The sequence below is a fragment of the Boleophthalmus pectinirostris genome, unplaced genomic scaffold (assembly GCF_026225935.1).
Source record: "Boleophthalmus pectinirostris isolate CB_2022bp ecotype Guang Dong unplaced genomic scaffold, ASM2622593v1 HiC_scaffold_666, whole genome shotgun sequence".
Classification (NCBI taxonomy): Eukaryota; Metazoa; Chordata; class Actinopteri; order Gobiiformes; family Gobiidae; genus Boleophthalmus; species Boleophthalmus pectinirostris.
In genome coordinates, this window is record NW_026571461.1 from 1 (window position 1) to 25,000 (window position 25,000).

General features: G+C 38.2%; 4 protein-coding genes and 2 non-coding genes across 7 annotated transcripts; 1 reads left to right on the forward strand and 5 right to left on the reverse strand.

The window, feature by feature from the left end:
- Positions 1-2,474: 2,474 nt before the first annotated feature.
- On the reverse strand, positions 2,475-5,860 carry LOC110164609 (prostaglandin E synthase 3-like). The gene is made up of 8 exons (XM_020929683.2): positions 5,701-5,860; positions 4,297-4,410; positions 4,143-4,212; positions 3,956-4,054; positions 3,736-3,819; positions 3,596-3,643; positions 3,450-3,468; positions 2,475-3,373 (listed from the first exon to the last, which is right to left on the reverse strand). Coding segments are annotated over exons 1-8 (456 nt in total). The 5' UTR covers positions 5,703-5,860; the 3' UTR covers positions 2,475-3,353.
- Positions 5,861-6,805: 945 nt separating this feature from the next.
- naca (nascent polypeptide associated complex subunit alpha) lies at positions 6,806-11,842 on the reverse strand. 2 transcript variants are annotated; one of them, XM_020929885.2, is made up of 8 exons: positions 11,752-11,842; positions 11,156-11,215; positions 8,112-8,197; positions 7,847-7,924; positions 7,516-7,662; positions 7,304-7,432; positions 7,108-7,230; positions 6,806-6,921 (listed from the first exon to the last, which is right to left on the reverse strand). In XM_020929885.2, the coding sequence occupies exons 2-8, from the start codon at positions 11,208-11,210 to the stop codon at positions 6,907-6,909; spliced, it is 633 nt and encodes a 210-aa protein (XP_020785544.1). In that variant the 5' UTR covers positions 11,211-11,215; positions 11,752-11,842; the 3' UTR covers positions 6,806-6,906. The 2 variants fall into 2 exon arrangements, with proteins under 2 accessions (XP_020785544.1, XP_055020360.1); XM_055164385.1 differs by having other exon boundaries at positions 11,687-11,766.
- Positions 6,992-7,065, reverse strand: LOC129411978 (small nucleolar RNA SNORD59). The gene has a single exon (XR_008633515.1). It is a non-coding gene; the product is annotated as a small nucleolar RNA SNORD59 (small nucleolar RNA).
- Positions 8,006-8,078, reverse strand: LOC129411979 (small nucleolar RNA SNORD59). Its single transcript, XR_008633516.1, has one exon. It is a non-coding gene; the product is annotated as a small nucleolar RNA SNORD59 (small nucleolar RNA).
- A 488-nt stretch (positions 11,843-12,330) lies between the features above and the next one.
- On the reverse strand, positions 12,331-17,848 carry prim1 (DNA primase subunit 1). The gene is made up of 13 exons (XM_055164384.1): positions 17,609-17,848; positions 16,776-16,933; positions 15,797-15,903; positions 15,629-15,702; positions 15,084-15,220; positions 14,595-14,653; positions 14,384-14,495; positions 13,789-13,878; positions 13,576-13,708; positions 13,395-13,464; positions 13,054-13,157; positions 12,566-12,664; positions 12,331-12,497 (listed from the first exon to the last, which is right to left on the reverse strand). Exons 1-13 carry the CDS (start codon positions 17,715-17,717, stop codon positions 12,478-12,480), a joined length of 1,272 nt encoding a protein of 423 aa, XP_055020359.1. The 5' UTR covers positions 17,718-17,848; the 3' UTR covers positions 12,331-12,477.
- A 2,479-nt stretch (positions 17,849-20,327) lies between these two features.
- LOC129411977 (rho-related GTP-binding protein Rho6-like) lies at positions 20,328-21,414 on the forward strand. The gene is made up of 2 exons (XM_055164386.1): positions 20,328-20,598; positions 21,202-21,414. The coding sequence occupies exons 1-2, from the start codon at positions 20,479-20,481 to the stop codon at positions 21,376-21,378; spliced, it is 297 nt and encodes a 98-aa protein (XP_055020361.1). The 5' UTR covers positions 20,328-20,478; the 3' UTR covers positions 21,379-21,414.
- Positions 21,415-25,000: the final 3,586 nt, after the last annotated feature.

The following is a 25,000-nucleotide window of genomic DNA, read 5'->3' on the forward strand; positions in this document are numbered from 1 at the left end:
GAGGGTGTCCTCCCCACAGGTACTCATAGCCACGGCTGCTCTGATGGAGGTTGCTCAAATGTGGGTAAGAAGCGGTTTGCTGTTGGGGACCAGACACACCAGATCCAACTACAGTAGAGATGCCATTCACATTTAGTTCCCCATTCAGGTCTGCCAAAGATATGAGGTGCATTTTGTTATACTAAGCATCAACACAAAACTTTAATGATGTTTATAATGTGTTTACTTTTACACAGTAAAAATATAAAACACAAAAGCAGCTTACTCTTGCCCTGCTGTGGGAAACTCGTGGAGGACCCGTTTGTGTATGGAGATTCCCCTGAGGAGAGTTTCAGTCCTGAGTTTGCTGAGGAGTGGGAGCCATAGTTGAAATGATTATTTGCCTCCATCTAGAAAGAGAAGAGCAACTGATGTTAGTGTATTTTTGTCTGTGCCTACCCCCTCTCTTCATACGCATTATGTAAAACGCTTAGGCCAGACATAAACGCACATGTAAAAAGAAATTGCGCATGTCAACAGTTAAAATTCACACTTGCTATGAATACTTTAGTTTACAAATATGAGCAATAATGGCTAAGTGTAAAGTGCATCAACACCATTTCTCAAAATGTCGCAGCCACTTCAGTAGATGCCAGGCCCGAGCATTGGACAAACTGAATATTACGATAGAAGCTGTTCATTAGCGTTGATGAGCGGCTAGCACACTGCCTCCCAGTCCACCATCACAAATGTACGGCCCAAGCGCAACACAGTGTACCCTGGAACCGGCTAAGCTGTCTTACCTATATATTACAGTTTTTCTACAGAGTTATAAGATATTTTCCTAGTTAAAACCGAATCTAATAATAATATGCGGTTTCATATTAGAACAAGGCCTTTGCAGAAGGAAGCGGTGTGTTAGCCAACTTACGCTAGCGTCTTTCTCCAAATGAACAATTTACTTAACCTTAGATAAGCCTCGGCTACACAGTTGTGCTAACATGTAATAACTTACTCTCATTGTCGAATCTCCAGCATTTTACATATAATATGTGTTTAGTTCAAATAAACTGTGTAAGTACTCAAACCATATCACTCAAAAACACTCCCATCAAGGTTATTAGGCTGAATGATCACAATAGATCCTAGCTCACAGATGTTAGCGTGATGGCTAGCCGATAGCATCCCTAAAATGAGTAACGCTAGCAGCAGAAGTACAGCGGCGTTGATAGCTCACAGCCAGGTAATAGGTACTACAACCACGCTGGGACTCTACCGGGCAACAGAGAGCCCCCTAAACTACAATATATATCAGCCGGCATGGTAAAAGTCAACAACAGTGAACTTACTTGGGACTCACACGCAACTGTATAATGAGTCAGTTCCCTTTTGTTCAATGGCTAATGTTAGCTAGCGTGCTGATGAAGTTACATTGTTTACGGTGCACGCACACAATTTTCAGAGCATCTTCCTCCCACACCGCCTGAAGTTTCGCTTTACGTAAATTAAATGCCTCAAACCTCTCAGCCCTTGGTATCCACAGGCGCCGGTGACTTCTTACTCATCTAATAATATATTCCGTGAGTACAGATGACCAGGAGATAAATACTAAACAACTATTCTCTAGCCTTTGAGGTTTAAATTAGCAAACATGGCTGGTGTGGTCCAGTCCAGCCATGATCACAGAACAGGCTGAGGCAGAGCGAGCAGTGGCATGTAAACTCCACACTATAAGCTCACACGCATCCGGCTCACTTTAACCCTTTTCACAATATTAAATCATACTTTTTAACTTTTCTTTTTAATATGAATGAATGATTATTGTTATTATTATAAATAATTATTTAATAAGAACAAATCATTTATGCTGGGAAATGAATGAAAGTTATTCAGATTCAGAATGATTATTATTATTATTATTATTATTATTATTATTATTATTATTATTATTATTATTATTATCATCATCATAATGCTATTGTTATAAATTGTTTTATTTTATGCACAGGTTTTATTTAAGCTTAAATAGTAGTAGTCACTAGTAGTCAAGTGCTCTCTCTTTTTCTCTCTCTCCTGGATCCAAGTATCTACTCTGGATTTGTGACTTTGTTAGAGACCTTAAAGTGATAGAATGCAACATTCTAGGGTTGAAAGTCATGCATGATTTTATGTAAAGTTAAAACCATACTTCGGAACATTCTCTATGGAGTTAGATGTGTTTGATGCCATACTGTAATATTATACACATTTTTCTGTTTTTCAGTGAGCTCATCCATTATGAAAAAACATGCTTTTATTTTAGTCTTATTGAGCAAAAAAGTTGTATACTGGGGCATTAATTTTCAGAGCAGTTTTTCTTTATATATTTTTCAGTACAAGTATAAATAAAACTCCAGAGCAAATACTTATTCCCCATTACATCCATACACAAATTTAGCACTTCAGTCTCATTCAGAACATACTGTATATGAGGTGGAAAATAACAGGCATTCAAATAATTTCATAAACAGTTTATTAGAAAGATGTAGACAATAAAAAAAAAAAGAATTGTTCACTGAAAAGTTACATTGAATCCCCTCACATTTTATTGACATAACTGGGTTGTTACACATCAGATTATGAACACGGTCTTCTGGTAAAATGAACTTCAAGAACAGCAATAAACTATACACTGCTGACATCCCAACAGTTGTCTTAAGCTGCATTACTGCATTACATCACTACACCCTGCAGTCTTAACATTAGTGCATGTTTCATGAGTTTGGAAGGATAAAGATTAGATGCTCAACATAAATACCAAAGCTGATATCAGAAAATGCAACTATGTTTTACAAACACATCAAACAGAAATGAAGAAATACATGTAAGCAATAATTACTGGCCTTCTGGATACCCAATTGATAATAAATGTATTATTGAGAAATCTTATCAACAAAGTTCATTAGACTTTTTGGGTGGATACAAGGATCTTTCATGGCCATTAACTACTCTTATCAATTTAAAACCACGTCTTTTGGAATGGGCAAAGCTTTTAATATAAAACGAGAAAATGAGAAAATTAGAAAAATGTAAATTACACATATTGCTTGGTTGCAAACAACACTACCATTTGTATGTATTTGTTAATGTGTGCTTAGTTGTTATGATGGCTAACAGTAAAAGAGGATACCCAAAAGGTGCAGTACAGCGAATGGAAGTGGAGATAGCTGCTCTGTACAAAACCATGCAACAACCTTCAGTGACTGATCTTTACACAATCTGAAGACTATTCATTAAATATGGCTACTGACTCAGATGTATGTACAGTTGTTTTCAATGTGTGTGCCTCCTGCCGTCAGTTCTTTAATTTTGTCTTCTTGCAATTATACAGCAGACTATTCCAAATCAGGCAATTCTGTAAAACATATTGCAAAACATTAATAACTTGTGAGGAAGCAATGTTACAATTTTGGATATGAGTAGCTACTTACTCTCATCATCACTGTCCTCCTGCACAGAACATAAAAACAGTTAGCACAAAACAATAATTATTAAACACATTATGTAAATGACATATTATTATTACAAAGTATTAAATGGCGATAAATGAGTCAAATCAGATATGAAAATGTCTTACATCTTCTAGATCTGGAATGTCATCCTCGCCATCCATGTTGTGCATCAACTGTAAACAAATTCAGGTGAAACAATGAAAAGTCATCCAAAAGGTGCATTATGTAGATTAACATTTTGAGCAATTCTGAAATTAAAATTTACATCTGAAAATTGATCGTAGTTTTCCTCATCAGAGTCATCAGCCCAGTCTTTCCAATTGTTGAAATCAACTTTAAGCCATGTGAGCTGTCAAAAATACATTACAATTTTCCATTATCCCATCATCTAAAAAATTTAAATAAGCTAAACATGCAAGTATAAATATTGAATTTTGAATAACAGTTACCTATTGTAATGACTGAATCGTTATAGTGATACTTACCTTTTCTTTCTCTTTTGTTAGCCTTGGCCAAGGGGTCCCAGGCTGAGCTTTTCGTAAATAGCACAAAACTGATCGATCTGTACGTCTATGCTTACATTCCTGCATTCCGGTGGATAGAAAGCACAACAAAAGTTAGTAATTAGACATTAAACATTATTAGAGGGTATAGATAATTTACACAGCGTACATTTTCATCAATGGCTTCAAATAGGTCAATTAGATTCTCGTGCCTGACATCGTCTTTTCCTCCAACACAACTGGGAAAAAAAATAATAGTACATGTTATTATATGGCAAAATTATTTAATTTATTTTTTTAAAATCACAATCTCTGACACGTACCTGAAACCACACTTTGTTTTATCAAAATTGACCTTGACATCTTTGCTGTCAGCTACACAGAACTCTATGAAAACAGAGTCCCTCCTGTCGTACCACTTAGCGGATGCCGGATGCCTGTAGAGGAAAATAAGCTTGTTAATTGTGTTGTCAGTACCAACCGAAAAATATGCATATACAGGGCACAATCATGAGCAATTTAACTAAACATACGGTAACATACACATGGTCACCAGCAAATGGTTACAAAGAGAGGCAAGGGAAAGTATAGAGATCACGACTGTTGGAGATTTGCAAAATTAGAACATCGGGCTTACTCTCTACAGGCTATTAAAAATTGGAATTGATTATGAAATTTAATTTCAGGGTATATGTAATCAGAAAAATGTAATTGCAAATCTCTGAACAAAATTCACATAGTAGGAATGTGCTGTGGTTATATGGTGCAACATGGAACAGTGAATAAAAGTTGAATAAGCACATTCTAGCACATTTCTGGGGCAAGTGAAAATATTATTATTGAAATAACCCCCCAATATATTGAAATATTCATTTTAGTCAATATTGCCCACTCCTGCAAGTAGCCAAATGCTCAGGCATAACAGCTTGCAATCAGACAGTCTTTGTATTAAGTTTCTGGCTCGTGTCTTGTTACCATTGTGCTCATGTGACGCTATAATGACATCTGTTAGTGATCACTGACAAAAAAAAAATAAAAGTGAAACATGCATACAAGATTGGTTTTGGACACCACATCGCTGGACTTACATTAAAATAAATATATTCTCTACTGGTGATCATAATATTAGAGTGAAGGTGTGAATGAGAGGTATAAAATAAATGTGTTGCATTTGACTTAAATACTAATAGTAATTAAGTCAGCATAACTCTCTTCTGTTAACCTACATTATTTGGTCCAGAGAGGGCAGTGTAACCTCGTGCAGGTTAGTGATGGACGCCTATTTAAGTTTGTAAAGAATAATAACATTTACATCTATATTTACTCCCATGGTAGTGTTTAGGAATGTCAGTGCGTGATAATTACATAAGGGATCTGCTCTTGTATAAGAAAAATGTAATTGAGTAAAGCGAGCGAGTACTGTTGTTAGCCACTAGTAGTTTAAGCACGCGGTACACATTGATCTAAATAGAAACGGAAAGCAAAACCTACTAATGCATTATTGTAAATAATGGGTCGTGTTCCCCTACTATAAGTTTTTATATGTTTTCATTCATTTTAAATCACGTTTTCAGCGCCCTATCCTGTGTTATCCTCTCGTAAGGCCATCCATCCTCCCGCCTTCAGTAAGCGTGTGTACCGCTACGCTACCACTTTATTAGCCTCACAAGCTACACTACACGTTTCTGCCCCGAGATTCACGTCATCCGTTACTTTAGCAAACTTACATGGCTGTATCTGAAGGCGGCTTCCTCTTTGCAGCGAACAGCGATTTGAAGAAACACGGGTAGTTCGCACAGAAAGAAGAAAAGTGCAGACGCTTCTCTCAGACCGTGGACTCAATTCCGGATCTTGGTGCGTATCTGAGGACAAGAATGACGCCAGGACGTAATTTAGGCGTAGCAGACGTTTCTAGAGCTTTCAGATCCGCAGCTGAGGATGATGTTTAGAGCTCTACATATGAGTACGGTCATTCTTAAGTATTGGTGTATGGAAGTTAAAATGTAAACTGTGCAATACTTAACAGGTAAATTTTTAATCAGGCATGTCCAAACTGTGGCCCGGGGGCCAAATGCGGCCCTCAGACAATTTTTTCTTGGCCCTCAGACTTCCGGGTAAATTGGCCCAAATTATTTTGCATCAATAAAAAAAAAAAATCTTTTACTACAAGTTTTTTGAAAATCTATCTTGATAAAGCAAATATTGAATATTTAGTGTGCAGTTTTAAGGATCTTAGCATGAATAAAGTCTGATGGCTCATTCTAACATGTTAAACATGTGCATATTTCAATTATTTACTGTATTGAGCACCAGTCTATGGCACTTGATCGGCCCAATGCTTCGTCTCTGTTTAGATATGTGGTCTTTGATGAAAAGTTTGGACACCCCTGGTCAAAATTATACATTAAATTCAAATCTACAGCAAAAAATTGAAATGATGCAAACATAGTGCAGTTTACTGGAACTCTACCCACCCTACACTAGTGCATGTAAATGCACATCAGTATCTGTTATTGCTGTATTTGGGATACAGCGTATTCATGCACCATGACAAAACCGGAATGTTCAAATAACCCCATAACCTGGATGCTGATGTGCATGTATACCCACTCACTGACTATATGTAAAGTCCACTATTATGTTTGTTGGAGTATCGTTTACAATATGAGTAAGAATCCAGTGCTTTTTTACAAAAACATTTTAATGTGTTAGTGTCATTTAAGTAGAAAATCTTAAGTTTACTCTTCCACACATTTTACATTACACTACTCATTTGATAAAGGAAGGCTGCTGTAATACATTACATCTTAATGAAAACTCATAACATTGAGAGATTTTTCAAGCCACAATTTTATTTCCATCTTGGGTATAAATTGTATAAACGAGCTTAAATTTAATCAGCAACATTTCTTCAACTTTTAGTTGGAGTCCCATTACATTGTCAACTCCTGCAAGATAAAAAACACACAAAAAAATTAGTTTTGTGTAAGCTTCCCTTTGCCCAGTCTTTGGCACAGATTTTCTCAGGACAGATAGGGTGGCTTCAGTGAACTCAGAAGAACGAAAGTCACTGTGTTAATCATCACAGAAAAGTGTTGAATATTGTATAAAGTGTCAATAACCCCAAAACGTACCATAATAGCATTGACAATGTCGTTGTTGTTGTTCTTTAGGGCGCGTACAGCCTTCGCCCGCGACACGTTTGCTTGTGACATGACGAGTTCAATGTCTTTAACTTCAACGCCAGTCTCATCAACCTTAAAAGAAACATTGTTTTAATGCCTTTATGTCATATCATATAATCACATATGTATACACATCTTAACTCACCTCTTCTTCCTCACTCTCTTCCTGTACTGTGGGCGTCTGTGTGTTTTCCTGGATATTTGAGACAGCTTCTCCCTGTACCTTGAATTTCTCGGCAGCAGCCAGTTGGGCTTGCTGAGAGAGATCTTCAATCTGTTTGGAATTTCAAAATGTCTTTCAATTAAAACTCTGTAAAACATTTTGTTAGGATTTACAAGTCATCAAAAGACAAGCACCTTAGCTTCACCGAAGACAATGTATGTGTCTGACGCAGGACTTTTGTATACATCTGGTTTGGTGATGACAAACAAGATGTTCTTTGACTTGCGAATAGTAACTCTGGTGACTCCTGTAACCTGTCTGAGACCAAGCTTCGACATGGCCTGCAAGACAAAAATGTTAAAGTTCACCAATTCTCTAAGAAAAAAAGACAACTGACAATGAAAGCTCAAATGTCAAAGTTTAAAATAACAGCTAAAAATTCTGTAAATTCATCTGTAAAAAAAAAACAAAACATTTTTTGCTTTTGTCCCATCTCAACAAGAAAAAAAAGAAAAGACAACTTACCTTTCGTGCCTTCTTCTCACTGCGGCTCTGTTTGGCTTTGCTGACTGGTTCCTCGTCTATTTCAGCTGCTGCTGCAAGCTGTAAAGATATTCCACTTGATAAGTTCTCTAGTACACAAATGAATTACAAATATTCTAAACAGATCAACATCAACTAGTCTCTTCTCAGGACAGTAATGGTGGCTTCAGGAAAACTCAGAAGAACGAAAGTCACTGTAAAACATCACAGAAGAGCTACTATAGTGAAGTTTAACAGGAGCACTCACCTGGGCCTGCTGCGTCTGTGTCTGTGCAGAGTCCTGCTCCTCCAGCTCAGGGACAGAGTCATCACTGTCCGACTCTGTGCCTGATCCTGGAAACCAAACATAACCAGGTTAAAATTATAATAAACATGTATCCATGTGTCACTTTAAAAAAAAAAAATTTTAAATACCTTTCCTACCATGGCCCATACATGAAAATTCACAACCACACAGATTATCCGCTATGCCCTTTTTAAGTAACATTTATCCACCGAAATTTTACCTGACCCGACGATCACAAACACACTTTTAGCCGTATACCGCAATACCATTTCAAAAACAACCTCACTCACTTGACCCAGTATTTTGGATAACTTTTTTTTTTTTTTTTACCAGTACAACAAATAGAAAACCAGTGACACTCAGAGAAGGAAAAAGGAAATACCCTGGTCATTCTTGATCACAGGCTCCACCTTGGCAGGAGCTTTAGCCGGTGCAGGAGCAGCTGTAGGGGCAGATTTGGGTGCAGAGACAGGCTCAGGGACTACCTCAGGCTTAACTGGGGCAGGTTTAGCAACTGCTTCAGCAAAAGTCAGTTTGCGAGGTACCGGGGCATCAGTGGGAGGGGTGGGTTTAGCCTCTGTAACATTGGGCTTCAAGACAGGAGCCTCATCTACCTCAAAAGGTGTTTTCACAGCTTTAACAGGGACCGGTTTCGGCTCATTGTCAACTTTAGGCTCTGCTTTGGCCGGGGCAGGTTCAAGGGCTTCAGCAGGTTTTTCAGCTGGAGCTGAGGCAGGTTTTTCAGCGGGTTCAGGGGCAGGTGCAGCGACAGGAGCTGGGGCAGGGGCAGGTGCAGCGACAGGAGCTGGGGCAGGTGCAGCGACAGGAGCTGGGGCAGGGGCAGCGACAGGAGCTGGGGCAGGGGCAGCGACAGGAGCTGGGGCAGGGGCAGCGACAGGAGCTGGGGCAGGTGCAGGGGCAGCGACAGGAGCTGGGGCAGGGGCAGCGACAGGAGCTGGGCAGGGCAGCGACAGGAGCTGGGGCAGGGCAGCGACAGGAGCTGGGGCAGGGGCAGCGACAGGAGCTGGTGCAGGGGCAGCGACAGGAGCTGGGGCAGCGACAGGAGCTGGGGCAGGGGCAGCGACAGGAGCTGGGGCAGGGGCAGCGACAGGAGCTGGGGCAGGGGAAGCGACAGGAGCTGGGGCAGGGGCAGCGACAGCGACAGGAGCTGGGGCAGGGGCAGGTGCAGTGACAGGAGCTGGGGTAGGTGCAGCGACAGGAGCTGGGGCAGGTTTTTCAGCAGGGACAGGTTTTTCAGCGGGTGCAGAGCCGGCAACAGAAGCAGGTGCAGCAGCAGGAGCTGGGGCAGGTTTTTCAGCGGGTGCAGGGTCGGCAACAGGAGCTAGGTCAGGTTTTACAACAGGAGCAGCTTTGGGTGACGATGCCAAGACAGCATCACCTCTCGGGACAGGTGCAGCCTTGTTAATGGGAATAGCTGCAGGTAGAATTGGTTTAGCCTCAGATCCAACAATTGGTGGCGTCTTAACAGCCTCAATGGGGAAAGACTTGGGTGGAGAAGTGGCACATTTCGGGACTTCGACAGCTGAAGGCAGAACAGGGACTTTGAGGGGCTTCATGGGAGGAATGAGTGGAGGGAGATCATCATCGGCAGCTTTAGCTGAACCCTTCACTTCAGCTGCTTTGGGAGGACTAGTTGCCAGTGTATCTGCAAATGAGATCGGTGCAGCCACTGCAGGCTTGGAGGTCACCTTGAAAGCAGGGGGGGGCAGGACATTTTTCACAGTTGGTGAGGAGGAGACCTTCTCAGGCTCTGGTTTAGCACTAAACTCAACAGGAGATCCTACGAGTGGGGCAGGCACAAATTCCTTTTTGGCTTTGACTTGTTTACCAGCCTTGATCACTTTTGGAGCAGAGCCATGTGCTGCAGAGGCACTACCAGGGGATGTGGCGAGAGGAGAAGGAGCAGGTGACAGAGGAGTAGAAGATGTAGATTTAGGAGAAGTGGGAGAGGCAGAAGAGGCTGACATGGAAGAGCGTTTCCTTCTGCCTGGTACAGCCTTAGGTGCAGAGGCACCTTGAGCATCTTTGCCCTTGGGTTTAGCAGCAATAGCAGCTGCCTGCTGTGGCTGTGGGGCAGCCGGAGCAGGAGTGGCTGAAGAGGGAAATGTATGTTTAACTTTGATGGTAAAGGACACTTTGCTTCATGCAGGTTAAAGTTCTCAAATCAAGTCCATCTTCAGGGGTTAAAACAAACCTGCCACCACCTTTATACAGCACCTCACACAGATGCAACAAACCATGAACGCATAGGGCACTATGACTTTTGACAAAAGCATTGACTACAGTCTCATTCACTGAACTGACACTGTTTTGCCACAAACCTTTGCCAAAGTTTGTTCAGCATATAGTACGTCTGCCCAAAACACAATCACACAACCACAAGCTGTGCATAACCATTATCACCACTGCTTAAATGACACCTCTGACATCTGAGTGACATTAGGTTCTAAATTAATCTTTGGCGTGTGTTAACAAAATTCCGTACCGGAACTATTTCAAGTGTACCTTACCTTAATGTGCAGTTAAATATGGGATTTTATTTATAGTTTGTTAAAAACAACTAGTGTTTCAGAGATAATGCAGTACAATTATTCTGAATGATATAAATTCATTGGTCAAACATTGAAACCACACACTTTTAATACTGCTTTAAGCAGTTGCAGTTTTTACTCAAGTCTTAAATTAGTTGCACAAACCATCAAACCATGCATTGTTTACAAAACTGCTGCCACTGCAGTCCCCACGCAAACCAGAAAAATGCTGAATAGAGGTTCTGTGTAACTCTTTAAGGCCAATGAAAACATGTCCCACTGACCAGAACCCAACTGTCTTAGCAGATGCCTCGTGACACCTGTCATTTCACCTCAGTTACCAGACAGGACGTAAAGGTTAACACAATAGTATATGGCACTGGAAGCACAGAACCTCTTTGGGCCAAAACCAAAACATGCTTCAAGTCGAGTGAAATCATGGTGTGTACATACCAGTCTCTGCCTGGGGCTGCTCAACTGGGACCGTTTCTGTGGCTTCTCCAGGCATGGTTGCTGCAGACAAAGATAAACACAGCCATGATGATCATACAGAAACAAAACAGCACAATCATATAAGGAATCTTAAGACTTATGGCGCATTTTCTAAGCCTAGTAAACGCTCGTCCTGGCGGCTTGGATAACGTTAGCATCAGATGTTATTGCACACACAGCGGGTTGGTTAGCGCTAGCATGTAGCATCATCATGATCATGCAGCTTCATCTGGTATGGACCATGTCTGGCGCTCTAATGTGACATAAGATCACACTTTCTAAAATAAATTTAACACAGTTGGAAACTGGCAACATATTGTCAAAACTACACAGTTGTATAGAGAAAACTAGTCTCGTGCTCCCCCATTTTGAACCGGCTATCTGTCACATATGAACACAACTTTCTAAGACCATTTCAGGACATCATTCCCCAAAATCAAGCACAATAACCCCTCTAACCAAAAGTCCACGCTATATAGAAAAGCACCAAACCTTTCTTAGATAGGAAGTGAGTTAAATTCAGTCGGATGAGGGTGGATTATTGCAGAGTTACTCACCGACTTGGGTCGTTATATCCAAGATGGCTGTAAGAGAGAACTTCTGACCCCAGTTTCGCGACCATATCCGGTTTGTAGAGGCAAGTTTTAGTTCCGGGGGATTTAAAGAGACAAAACATCTATTTTTTTTGTACGAGTAGAAATAATAAAGGTAGAGAAATTGAAGGAAAAAAAAATCTCTGTCCCATTTTCATAAATATACCTTAATTGGGTTTGGGGAAATCAATGTTCCTTTTTTTCTTTTTAGAACTGGTTCTGATCATCTATTAGCCCTGTTTTAATCCATACACTTTCACTCTGAATATTGAGTTTTGGACAAGGAATAGTTGTTTTGTTTCTAAATTTTAAAACCGTAATTTTATCTGGAAAATAATTAACATTAATCAGTTAGATCTACTGATGCATAAAACCATTGTCCATTCATTCATGCACGAAGTCAAGCACCAAAATGTTACATTTAAAACGGTAATAAGCACTTAATTAACCAAATTATTACTTTTCAGAATGTGTGTAGGTTGGAGACCCCTGGTGTAAAGTATGATACACTTTATTCCTTTTACAATTAAACAGCAAATACAATTTCAAAAATTATTAAAACATTATTTATTTTGCAGTTAAGACAATTATACAAAATATTGCAAGACCAGTAACAAAAAACTTAAACATAACCCAACACCAGTCTGAAACATTGATGCATTTGATGATACATCTGTGTTTCTTTCTGATTTAAAAGTCTTTCTGAAGATCTAGAAGAGAAGAGATAAAGATGAGATCAATTCTAGACTTTTTGTGGCATTTTGTTACCATAACTCACCACTCTTTCTGAGAAGCTCTCCTTTCCAAGACCGGGCAACACCCTCAAGGAACTGGTCAAAATACCTAACATATTTTGCTAGGCTGGTTCTTTTGTAGTCTGTAACAAAATAATAAAACTAGCGGTCAACCATGAATCAAAATACAAATTTGCATAGTGCAAAAGATGCTAAACTATCCTACATTATTATGTTGTAATTATTTCAAAAACTTGCAAAGTTTAGACCTTTACATTCAAAAGACAAGTTTAGGCAACAGTAGTTAAGAATTAGGGTCCAATTTTGATATGAATTATGCACAAGTGTGAAGCATCCTTGGTGCATTTCAGTCTTCTGTGTTAGAGCTCTTGTATGGCACTATTGACCAAAAATACAATCCAGCAATCAATCCATCACAAATTTCAATTAAGTCTAGAATATTCTGGAAAATCAACTCAGTGAAACTTCAGTTTTTTCACAAGATTTCAGTATAACAGACACAGCCCAGTACCTCGGATTTTCCGTTTCTCTGTTGCATCTTTTTCGTTTTCCTTATCATCAGCTTCTTCATCATCCTCTCCGGGTTTGGGACGATCCAGCTCCTCACAAATTAAACTACACAAAAACAAAAAACACATCAAGTCAGCGCTTATTCATTTAATTAGAAGCAGGATCCATATCACAGGAAACTAATGATGTTGGTAGTCATTTTAGTCTTTCCTTTTGATAATTGTTAGTCTTTATATTTTGAGGTATTTAGTAATTTTAGTTGATAAAATTGTATATATATTTTTTTCAACATCACATTTTAAATCACTGTGCAGCTACACAAGACAAAAGACTGTCACCAACCTGATTGTGGGCACAGCAAATGGATCAAATTTCTCCAATTCCTTTAGGTCAATGGGAACTGAAATGCGACCTAACAAAGAATAGCAAGTTATAGGGCATGTCAACAATGAGTAATTAATTATATATGGAAATACTTTATACTATTTTATACTATAAATAGTTTGCACAAGATATTACCAACCTGTTTTAGGGTGAACACTGAAAGGGCTCTTCAGTAAATGGTTGACCCCTTTACTGACATTGACATCAAGGCGTGGGTAGCAATACTGCAACATGATTTCTTTTTCAAAATGGTGGTTCTTCTTGTTAGCAGCCTAATGAAAAATTGTATATTTTTTTTAGCACTTTCCTGACAAAAAAAATCATATAAATATAGCTTTTATGTGGACATCACCTTTTTTTTAAGAGCATGGTCTTTGATTAATTTCCAGCGAGTTTCTGGCTTCTTCTCATTCTGAAAGTCCTGTTGTAGTTCTTTTCTTACATGTATGAAACAAGTTAAGGAGCAGTTTACATATTGTAACACTATATATATTTTATATAATATGGAGCTTAGCATTGTCCACCAACATGTGGTTGTCAGAAGTGCCTTTCAAATTAATTTCCCCATAGACTTCTTGAAAAATCTATACATGAAATGTTTAAGGAGATGACAATAAAGTACCAAAATTCCATATCAGATTGTTATTTACAATTAAAAACATGTATGATTATATGGAAAAACTGTATTCTTTAAGTTTCAAATCATTCTTCTAAACAGAATGGTTTAGAAATATTAATTACTCAATAGTTAGATTTGAAAAGGTAATAAAAAAAATGTGGAAATGTAAAGGTAGATGTGCACCAGTGAGTTCCATTTTAAGGTAATATAACATGAACTTTTAAAATAAAATATATATTAAAATTATAGAAGGTTTCTATAATTACCAGTGTCATAATCTGTATGACACTATGATAGTATGACAGTATTTCAAGGTTTGTTAAAGGATATCTTCCGGTACAAGGGCCAGTACCTTGTCTAACGTCTCCTTTCGCCCGAGAATGTCTTGTTCATGAAGTGCATATCTGGTGAAGTATCGTTCCACCACCAGAAGGGACTCCCTGAGGGGAAATGAAGAATAATGATAGTTTAGTTTTTCCCTGTGATTTCATAACTTAAGAAAAATTACTATTACACATAAAAAATTTGCATAGACATACTTGATGAAAGGATGAATTGGATCAGACAGAGTCACCTTTTTCACAGTGTCCTCACCACCCTGTAACACAATTTGACTGTAATAAGCATAAAGTCTAATACCATAATTTTGAAAATTTCAGACAAAGAAATTACAACTTCCTACAGACAGATTAAAGAGGCATATCTGATTTTATTGTAATATATACTTCAATATCTGGTTGCATAATATACTGTAGCAGTATGAATCAAAATGAACAAAGGATTCATCTTGTCAAAAATCGAGACCATGATTCACTGTTGTTATTATTAATAGACTAAAATAAAAGCATCTTTATTTTGGATGCGTTTATTGCACTGAAAATAGTAGAAAAACATGTGTCCTTACTCTGAGTGGGCTTGCAGTTTCACAAACCTGACTCTTACCTGGTCTCGAGGCGGGCCACTAGATAGTTACATACTGTATCTTTAAAAACTATCTCTCTCTAAAAATTGGTTGGATGGATTCCTACCTTGACCAGGCTCAGGTACTCGGCCACAGCTGAACGAGCCGCCACAGACAGCTTCCGAGCCGCTTCATCACAAACCCAACAGTGGATCCCTCTCCTCCCAGAGTAAACCCACAACAGGTGTTGGAAGCCAAAGTCCTCTGCAGATATCACAAAACTGTGTTAATCTGTTGTTTTTGGTTTTATCAGTTATATTATTAAACAGTAACTTAGAAGATGAATGGATATGAAAGTTAACACACTCAAAAATCCATTTAGGTGGGTAGAGTAGCTAAAAATTGTATTCAAGTTAAAATAGTGTTACCTTAAAATACTAATAAGTGTAAAGTAGTAGTCCAAGAAATTACTCAAGGGAAATTGTAACCATTGGGAGGCAACATCTGATTTATAAATTCAAGCTGATGCAATTAGAAGATCAGTTCATCAAATGCAAAAATGCAATGCAAATATTTTCAAAAGCTAAACCTCAAAAATTAGAAAAACAAAATTATATATGAATGAGCACAGCAGGCAAAAAGTTTTTAAAGATGAATAAATTACTCCCAGACCTCTCAGAGCTCTGTCCAGGATACGTATTGCAATGGTCATTAGGGTCCAGCACCTTGAGCAAATGTCTGCAGCACTGTAATGAAATCAACATTTTTAAGTCACTACATGTTATACAGTCAGTGTATGAATAAATGGGAAAGTGTATACATCTTTGCATTTGGTTTTACCTGCAGCAGCTTCGGACGTCATCATAATCAGTCATATCAATATCAAACACCAACTCCTTCTCCAGAGCCTGAAAGCTCCCAGACTTCACTGTGTTGTGCTGGTTTGGCTGTGGATCACACACATGTAATATACATACATTTATCAAATACATACTTTAACTAGAAAAGCACTCAGAGAGCGCAGACCTCCGCCAAGGACTACCCCCATTTTTTATATAAATTGCGATAAAATCAGTCTTCTGGATCAGATCTGGATCAGCCTTTGGAATATGAAAGAGGATCCCATTGTCCATCCCTGGGTCAAATTTCATGGGGTTTGGTCAATAATTAACCGAGATATTGAGAAACAAAATTTTTGGCCCCATTTACCACAATGTTAACTAAAATTTCAAAGTGATCCAGAATCCAGGATTTCTTCCGGATCACCTCCAAAATGAAATCAGTTCTTCCTTTTCACATTTCCAACAAATCCTGAAAATTTCATCAAAATCGGTCCATAACTTTTTGAGTTATGTTGCTAACAGACAAACAAACAAACAGACAAACGCCGGCAAAAACATAACCTCCTTGGCGGAGGTAATTATAACCCCATATATTCTTACAACAAAACCAATGCAGGCCATAAAAGCGTTGCTGAAATATAAAAAATATAATCATGACAATTAATTGAGCAAATATTGGAAGCAAAAGCATACAACTTGTGAAATAATAACTTATGTTACACCTATATTCCTATTGTTAGTAGAGCTGTACAATGAATCAAAATTGAATTGAATTGCGATCAAAAATGTTTATGTTTGATGAATATCTTTTCTCCAGATTTTATGGGACAAATTTCAATCTCATTCAAATCAGACTTTAAAAATAAAATTACACCTTTTTAAGTAAATGATTTGATCAGTAATGGCAATCACTATCGAAATGCTGTCAATTGTACAGCCTAGTCAGTTGATATAAAATGATCTGGACATGATTATACCCTGTGGCTGTACACGGCTCCGATGTCGATTTTGTAGGGGTTCATCTTTTGCATTTCTTTTTCCAGCTCGCCCTGAGTGGTGAAGGACTGGTACCGGACATAGATGTCATCTTTGAGAGTGAAGGAAAACTCACGATTCTGGAAGTAATTCTTTTGCACTGCGGACAAAGGACAACACACATTTGAATGCATAGACTTATGCTGTTAGACATTGAAAAGGATCCAACAATCTGTGACATTTAATCTGCAGATAGAGGTGTTCAAATTACGGTGTAAATATCTGAAATTAGTATCAATTTCTCTCACGGAGGTTATGAAAAAACCAAACTGTGCATTATGTAACTTTCAGGAGAAGGGTCCACCACCTGGTTGTCTCAATTGAGATTATATTATTTTGCCTAAAATGTTTGACAATTATGGTATTAAATCTCCATGTTGCACTTATTCAGTTACAAGTGTTTTTAGAGCCAGCCGATATACCTTGAAAAATATGCATTATTGTTATGAGCGGGGTCGCCTCTTTCACAGACCTGGACTGTAACTCTCCATGCAGATAAATAATTTTAATGCCACACTATGGAACATTCCAGGCAATGCAGTAACTATTTCTATGAAGACTAGCAGATGGTTGACCCAAATATTACACAGATCATCTTTAAAATATGATGTGGCCTACAATGCATTTAATAATAACAATAATTTGACATTTACAACGTTAGGCTATCAGAGGCTAAAACTGTTTATTTCCAACATAAATAGGGACATCTAGTAATAATATTTGTAGGAAGACATAAAAGCTACCACAGAATACATGATCATTTATGTGGACTCACCTCCTCCATAGTTTAGCCAACGATAATACTGTGCAAAGGGGAACAGGCGCCTATAATACAAAGGTAGCAAGTCCGGTAAAGAAGCCGGGTCGTAATCTGAAGTTGGCATGGCTTAAACTTTGGTAAAATTTCCTCTATATCCTCTATTAAAACTAAATAAAACAAAAACGAATGTTGACAGTCTGGTGCAGCTCTATTTTGCTACGACGCGGGAAAAGACAGAAGGAAATGAGGCAACCAATGAAATCTCGAAACGTCACAAACCCGGAAATGAATACAAAAATGACCAGATAAACATTGTATTTAATTTAGTTTTGTTCCCATTTATCGTCTGTCTATTAGTAACTTATGGCTCTAGATTTCGTCATTTTCACACGTCTTTTACAGAACTTGCTTACAACAGCTGAACTTGAGAGACCTCTGGGAAATGTAGTTTTTGACTGACAGGGACGCCACAGTGTTTTGTGGCAGCAGATTGTAATATGGTATCACAAAAATGAAAACCTGCGTGGCTGTTTACGGTAAAGTAGGTCATTTCATCCACTGATTTAATGCAATTCAGATGCATGCAACTCTCATGTAAGCACGTGGTCGTTGTTGTCTGGTTATTTTTCAGGCCACCTCCAGAGGGCAGCAGACAACAAGTCAAAAATGTGACTATGGCAATGATCCTGTTCTTATCATGACTTACACAGATTTATTCAGGCAATATAACAGGTAGGCTACTTCAGATTTGAGGTGTTTTGAGCTTCTAACTTAAATCCAAGACAAGGCGTGTGCAATGGGCTTGAATCTATCATTCTCAAGTGGCAGCTGATGAGTAGAGACCAAAATAGCCAAATTAAGCCTAGTTTTTGACCAAATGAGAATTGCTTTGTATAGGTTAATATTTGGCCTACAATATATTCTCAACATATATACTCAACATTTCTGTAGTCTGTTGACTTTGTTGAGTTTATTGAGCTTCTGTGACCACTCCATTTTGTCTGTATAACTCAAATTCACAACCTAAAGTGGAATTAGGACATGCATTGTCTGTGTCTGTCTCACTGAACAGACCTCCTCGTGCTCCACTCTGTCTCGATCATTGACACTATGAGATTCTTGCTACATTTTCTCTATGAAGCCATCTGCCCTCTTCATCATAGCCGACAGAGCTGTGCTGATTGTACATGTAAACATATGGTGACAGATCATTGAGTAGATTCATTTGACATTATTATATTTAGCTTAGGCCCAGATGCTGTATTCTTTCTAAGATTTGGCAACTTTGAAATTGACACTTTGCATTATTTCCTAAATTTATCAGAAAACAATAATATTTTCACACACAGAACTCACATAACAAGTCTAATAACCCAAATGCCCCTGAAAAGAAGAAAAGAAGTTGATATAATAAAATGGACTGTTTATGTATTGTATATGTTATAATGTCATCAAAAACATCCCTGGAGCTTTGTTTCTTCTTTCACTCAGACATGTTTAACACACAAAACACTAGTGATATCATGTGGTAATACAGGAAGTCCTCTACTGTGTTTTTAATCTCCATACACCTTCACTAGAATCATCTGACTGATTTCAGCCCTGGAATTGCCCATCGCTACTCAACTAAAGCTGACTAAAACATGACATCATAAGGTGCAACATAGCATTTTGAGCTTTGGAGATGATATATTAATTTGTGAATGAAACAAAACACAACTCCAGTTGTTGTTTTTCATGAGATATAACATTATAACATGGCTGACAAGAAAACATTTTGTTTAATATAGGACCTTTGCATTTGTATCAGTTAATAATTGACTGATTAAGCTTAAGACTCTCAAGGCAAAAATAGCCTTGATGTTACTCTGAACAGATTAGGAAATCTGGGGTGTTTTTTATAGTGTGATTTTTCCCTCTTCTAATCTGAGAAATGCTGTGATCTATCTTTCTCCATCTCTTTCTCAACCCCGTCCTTCTTTCCCCCTCTACTCTTTCTGTCTTTCCTCCTTTAACACTTTCTCTTTTAACACTTAACCCCCAACCCCTCCTCACACATTTTCTACGTCCCCTCTCAGTCTCATTCTCCCTCTCTCTTTCTATCCCCTCTCACAATCTGCCTCACTCTCTCTACCTTCACCTCTGTCCCATTTTTTCTTTTTATTTTTTTCTCTCACTCTCTCCTTCTCTTTATCTCTCTCTCTCAATCCCTTTCTCTTCCCTCTCCCATGCTCTCTACTCCTCTCTCTCTCTCCACCCCCTCTTATGCTCTCTACTTCTCTTTCTCTGTCTCTCTCTCTCTCTCACACACACACACACACTCATTCTCTTTCTCTCTGTCTCCATCTCCCTTCCCCCTTCCTCCCCCTCCCCCTCTTTTTCTCTCTCTCTCCCCCTCTAACTTCCTTCCTTCCTTCCTCGATTTCTCTCTCTCTCCCTCTCTCTTTCTCTCTCCCTCTGTGTTTCTCTCTCTTTCTCTGTCTCCCTCCCTCCTCTCTCCCTCCCCCTCTTTCTCTCTCTCTCTCTCTCTTCCCTTCTCCCTTCGTTTCTTCCTTCCTTCCTCTATCCCTCCCTCCCTCTCTCTCTCTCTCTCTCTCTCTCTCTCTCTCTCTCTCTCTCTCTCTCTCTCTCTCTCTCTCTCTCTCTCTCTCTCTCTCTCTCTCTCTCTCTCTCTCTCTCTCTCTCTCTCTCTCTCTCTCTCTCTCTCTCTTGCGCTGCTCGCTCATTGGTTGACTCGACAATATAAAGTTCCGCAGTGGCTCCTGACTGATGATCCTTCAGTCCCGCTCCGCCGCTGAGCCATCTACCAACTTTATCACTATCTTTTTTGCACCATCTTTCTTAAATTCCTCGTCTTTTTACCCACCAACAGATTTGATTTAAAAATGAAGGAGCGCAGAATGACTCAGCCCTTTGTGTCGCGGTGCAAACTGGTTTTGGTCGGAGATGTCCAATGCGGTAAAACTGCGATGTTACAAGTACTGGCAAAGGACTATTACCCAGAGGTAAGTCACTCCACTACTGCTACTTTAGGACAACGTGGCTCTAAAATTGTGGATTTAGATACAAATAGATTTTTAGACTGCAGAGGTCCATTTTACTTAATTGATTTACAAATTGTGTTGCTTATAATTTCATTTTTTCACGTGCTTTGACTTCTCGTGTAATCCATGGTTTATGTTGGATCATGTTTTATTAGAGCTTATTTTTCAATTTCATCCAAAAAGTCTATAGTGAGTTGAAAAAAGCTAAAAAAAAAACAAACGTAATTCACTTTTTGATCCACTATAGCTAGAAATCATAGACTCTTTAAAAGGAGTTAGATATAGGCATATATAAGATAGTCTTTGCTAGAAATGCATGGAAATTCATAGCTTACTTTTTTCTATACATTACAAATAAAAATACCATAAATAAATATCCATATAATAGGAGGGATTGGGGGTAGGATTACGGTTGATGAGGAAAAAAATCACCAGCTCCATGACGTAGGCTACAATATATTCAAAGTCCAGTCACATACAAACGATAGCACTAAATGACTTTCCACAGCACTAATTAATAGCCTACTTAATTTTAATTCTTGGCTATATCTTGGTGTTTTGCAGACCTATGTCCCCACAGTGTTTGAGAACTACACCGCCTGTTTAGACGTGGAGGAGCAAAGAGTGGAGCTCAGTCTCTGGGACACATCAGGTGAGTTTTGTCCTCCTCCATCTTTTCTAATATTTGCAATTGTTTGCTTTTACATGACCTTTAAAATACGTCCATCTTATAATGGATAGAAAGTACCTAAGTCTTCTTGCAGCACCTTTCTTGTTCTTTCTGTTTCACTTTAATTTTGAGTGATAGGATTAGAGATCTGATGCACTCTGTTGGCAACAGTGTGCACTGAAGCATCTTGATTTTGTAATGGAAAATTAGTGGCAAAGCTTTTACCAACATGGAAAAATTAAAGAATTACTGGTTTCCACATCTTACCTGTATGAAACCAAGCATTTACATCTTGGTTCAAAGGAAACAATTTTATCAAACAAGACTACTTAAAATTCACATGACAGATTAGACAACACACTTTATTAAAACGTAGCATAATATTTAAAGTTCTGCTAAAAATCTTGTCATAAGTGTTACCTAGCAACTCTGCTGTAAACAAGAGCCAAAATACCCACTAACATATGTGAAACAAACCAAAAAAGTGCTGTTTTGTTGGTGTATACAACACTGCATCATAATTAACAGTTAAAAAGTCAACGTATTGTATTCCTAAAAGTCTTCATTTTGACTTTGACCTCTGGCTAAACCTGGTGCCCTCCCTCTTCACCTCAGTCACCCAGGAGCCAGGCCATTCACAGTAATGAACCTCATTGTTTACACAGACGCCATTATCTGTCAATCCTGTTATTCTGATTCAATTAAAGGAGCTCTGGGTGTGAAACCTGACAGGATTTGCTGGCAGCAGACATGCAGATAAACTCTGTTACAACTGATAATGAATCATAGAGACCAAATGGTTGATTGGCGTATCTTACTATTTTTACACAGTGGTTGTCAGCATATGGATGGTTCACTGTTGCTCGTGGTTCTTGAGGTCTTGCAGTAATAGTGTTTGTTTGGTGCTCTATTTTTACTAGTGGTTTTTGACACATTCCTAGTTTTGTCCAGGTTTACCCATTTTGATCTTAGCTTGTATAAGCCTTATTTGATAACCAGATACGAATTTATACAAACCCTACTCCCAAAACTAGTGTCAATACTGGAAGACATTAAAAGATATGGTCTTCTGTTTTGTGTTGAAAATTACATGTGGTATTAAATTTTAGAGCACTGAGCCCTTTCCTTATTATTGATAATTAGAAATCGATCTCCATTAATTACACAGCTCTATATTATGACTTAAAGTTAAAGTAATTTCCTCCCTGCATTTGACCCAATCTTCAATGTCACTGGGGCAACCTGCCAGGAGGAGTTCTTGAGTTAGGTTTGTTCAGGACTACCTTAGCTGGAGGGATTTAATTATTATGCATGTTTTTGTTTGGTGGGAGCAAACATGAGTGAGAGCAGAACCACTCAAACACCATCATATTACTGTAGTAAATTCTTGGTTGAGTAAAGACAAGACCTGTCGATTAATGTCAAAAGCTCTCTAAACGAATCAGAACCATGAGTTGAGTCTGCCTTTTTACATATAAATGCCAAAAAATACAAAATCTTCAGGTAACTCTCTCACTTCTCCTTTCTGCTTTTGTCCCATATATTTTTAATTACATAAAAAAGATTAGTCAACTAATACAGATTTTGGTTGACTAAGGCCTATTGCGATAACAAATTTTGAAGAATGAAATATTGCTAAAGAAAATATAGATCACCATCTACAACCCATACTGTATCCCTTTCTTACTATAGTCATATTACTTGCCTATTGTCTGCTGTGTCATTTAAAGCCACACTACTACTACGTACTGTACTGGCATGTTCCCACTGAGTTATGTAAAGCAGCATATTGCCTGTTTTAGATTTGGACGGCTAGTCAGAGGAAGTGTGCCTTTGCCAGTTGGCCTTCAGAGGGGTAGCTCACAGTGGAAAGGGGGTTCCTGGTCCATGCAGGGGGTGGAGTGGGCTCTGGGTATCCATGACCAGAAGGCACTCACCAGACAAGCAAAAAGATATGACCTCCACTCTGCCTTATACAGCCTGGAGATTTAACGTGCTTATGTAACAGACTGTAGACACTTAGATTTGTGCTCTTATCTCTCATAGAAAATGCAGTGTGACATTATATAAGATAACCTAATACAATTCAAAATATCTATGTATTGCTAGTCTAAAATGCTATCCAAGAGTTATGTATTTTAGTAATGTATAGGCTACCTTAAAGCCTGTAAAGTCAGTGCCTTGGCAGAAGTTGTCTCATCTTCTCTCATTCTTCTTTAAAATTGCAGTGATTTTTTTGGGATGATAGTGCAGTTTTCCAAAAATTTTCATCTGGACTTGATTTTTGATTTGAAGAAGTCTGACCTCTCATTTAAATATCCTGGAACACTATTATTCACAGACTTGAGTGCAGTGGGTTAGGAGTACACCCATTTAGGAAAGGTTAGTCAGTTCAAACAGGGAATTGTCTAATATGGATTTTTTTAGAGCAAATTTTGTCTTGCTGATAATAATTATTTGCCATTTTTAAAGTATTTATCAAAGCCCAGACATTGTAGTAAAGTTGTAGTTAAGTTTACAGATGAACTTTTCACCTTTGTTAAGTACATTTATTCAGATATGACATAATTTGTAGCACTTTTAATGATGGTTTTGGTACTGATTACTGCTAATTCTAATCAAGGTCCTATATTACATAAAATAGTCTCTTGTGAGCTTTAAATCATGTTAGAATGTTGTTACCTCCTCACAAAACATACCTGGAGTTGTGTCTTGTTTCATTCACACGTTTGAGTGATCCTTTATTATCAGTTTGTCTAATTCTCCAAAGCTCAAAATGCTCTGTTCCACCTTGTGATGTCATGTAGTGGTAGTTTTCACATTAACAGCTACCTTTTCCCTTTGGTTCAGTGGAGATTGACAATTCCATGGCTGAAATAATCTACATGATTCTAGTGAAAGTGTTTGGAGTTTAAAAACACAGTCGAGCACTTCCTGTATTACCATATAAAGTGGTACTGAATAATCCTTTTTAGTACTGGTACATATTGATGAAAAAGGGCTTCTATGATTTTAAATAACCATCTTTTGTATTTCATATTTTTGTATTGCTTTGTAGCGGTTTAGTGAATGTTGTGTTTTGTGGAGGAGTCTGTGGGTGCAGCTGAAGTTATGTCCTTTCAGATCATCCTTCTCTTTCTGCAGCCTTACATCACCCAGTGCTCTCTCTGTTACCAAATGCGTATCAATAAAGTTTTAGTTGTATAAGACGGCCTACTTTTCAGAATAGACAAAACTGAGGGAGGACACATTAAAAAAAATAATAGAATGGCTTGTTTTAAAGAAGTTGTTGGAAAGTACAAATTGGGGGTTGGAATTCGAGAGTGCAAATTATATGTTATGTAGTTTTACCTTATTAAAGCTTGTCCAAGCACAAACTCTGTTCACTACCAGCATTTTGCGTACTTACAACAAAGATATTGATGGTTAAAAGAGCTTAAAAAGTAAAATGGTTTGAGCCTAATGTGAAGTAACCATTGTGAAAACAGGTTTGAAAATACATGTCAGATAAGACTACTAATTTCACAATCAATAAAATGTAGTGAACTTGATTATATTTATAAAAATGATCCTAAACTTTTTTTATATTTTTATTTTTTTCCTAATTTTGACATTTTTGATGAATGGACAGGGGCAGCAAATGTGGCATACACATTGGTAATTCAATATTTTTTTAACAGCCATCACATTACA

Excerpts from the sequence above, each read along its gene's own strand:
- prim1 (XM_055164384.1), bottom strand. The coding sequence starts at position 17,717 with ATGCCAACTTCAGATTACGACCCGGCTTCTTTACCGGACTTGCTACCT. Across the intron at positions 15,904-16,775 it reads GAGCCGTGTACAGCCACAGG|CCAAACCAGCACAACACAGT; the intron begins GTATAATCATGT and ends TGTGATCCACAG. Across the intron at positions 15,221-15,628 it reads CCTGGACAGAGCTCTGAGAG|AGGACTTTGGCTTCCAACAC; the intron begins GTCTGGGAGTAA and ends TGATATCTGCAG.
- LOC110164609 (XM_020929683.2), bottom strand. Across the intron at positions 4,055-4,142 it reads TTGAAGCCATTGATGAAAAT|GAATGTAAGCATAGACGTAC; the intron begins GTACGCTGTGTA and ends ACCGGAATGCAG. Across the intron at positions 3,644-3,735 it reads ACTACGATCAATTTTCAGAT|TTGATGCACAACATGGATGG; the intron begins GTAAATTTTAAT and ends ATTTGTTTACAG.
- LOC129411977 (XM_055164386.1), top strand. The coding sequence starts at position 20,479 with ATGAAGGAGCGCAGAATGACTCAGCCCTTTGTGTCGCGGTGCAAACTG. Across the intron at positions 20,599-21,201 it reads CAAAGGACTATTACCCAGAG|ACCTATGTCCCCACAGTGTT; the intron begins GTAAGTCACTCC and ends GGTGTTTTGCAG.
- naca (XM_020929885.2), bottom strand. The coding sequence starts at position 11,210 with ATGCCTGGAGAAGCCACAGAAACGGTCCCAGTTGAGCAGCCCCAGGCA. Across the intron at positions 7,925-8,111 it reads CACAGACGCAGCAGGCCCAG|CTTGCAGCAGCAGCTGAAAT; the intron begins GTGAGTGCTCCT and ends ATATCTTTACAG. Across the intron at positions 7,231-7,303 it reads AAGAGAGTGAGGAAGAAGAG|GTTGATGAGACTGGCGTTGA; the intron begins GTGAGTTAAGAT and ends GTTTCTTTTAAG.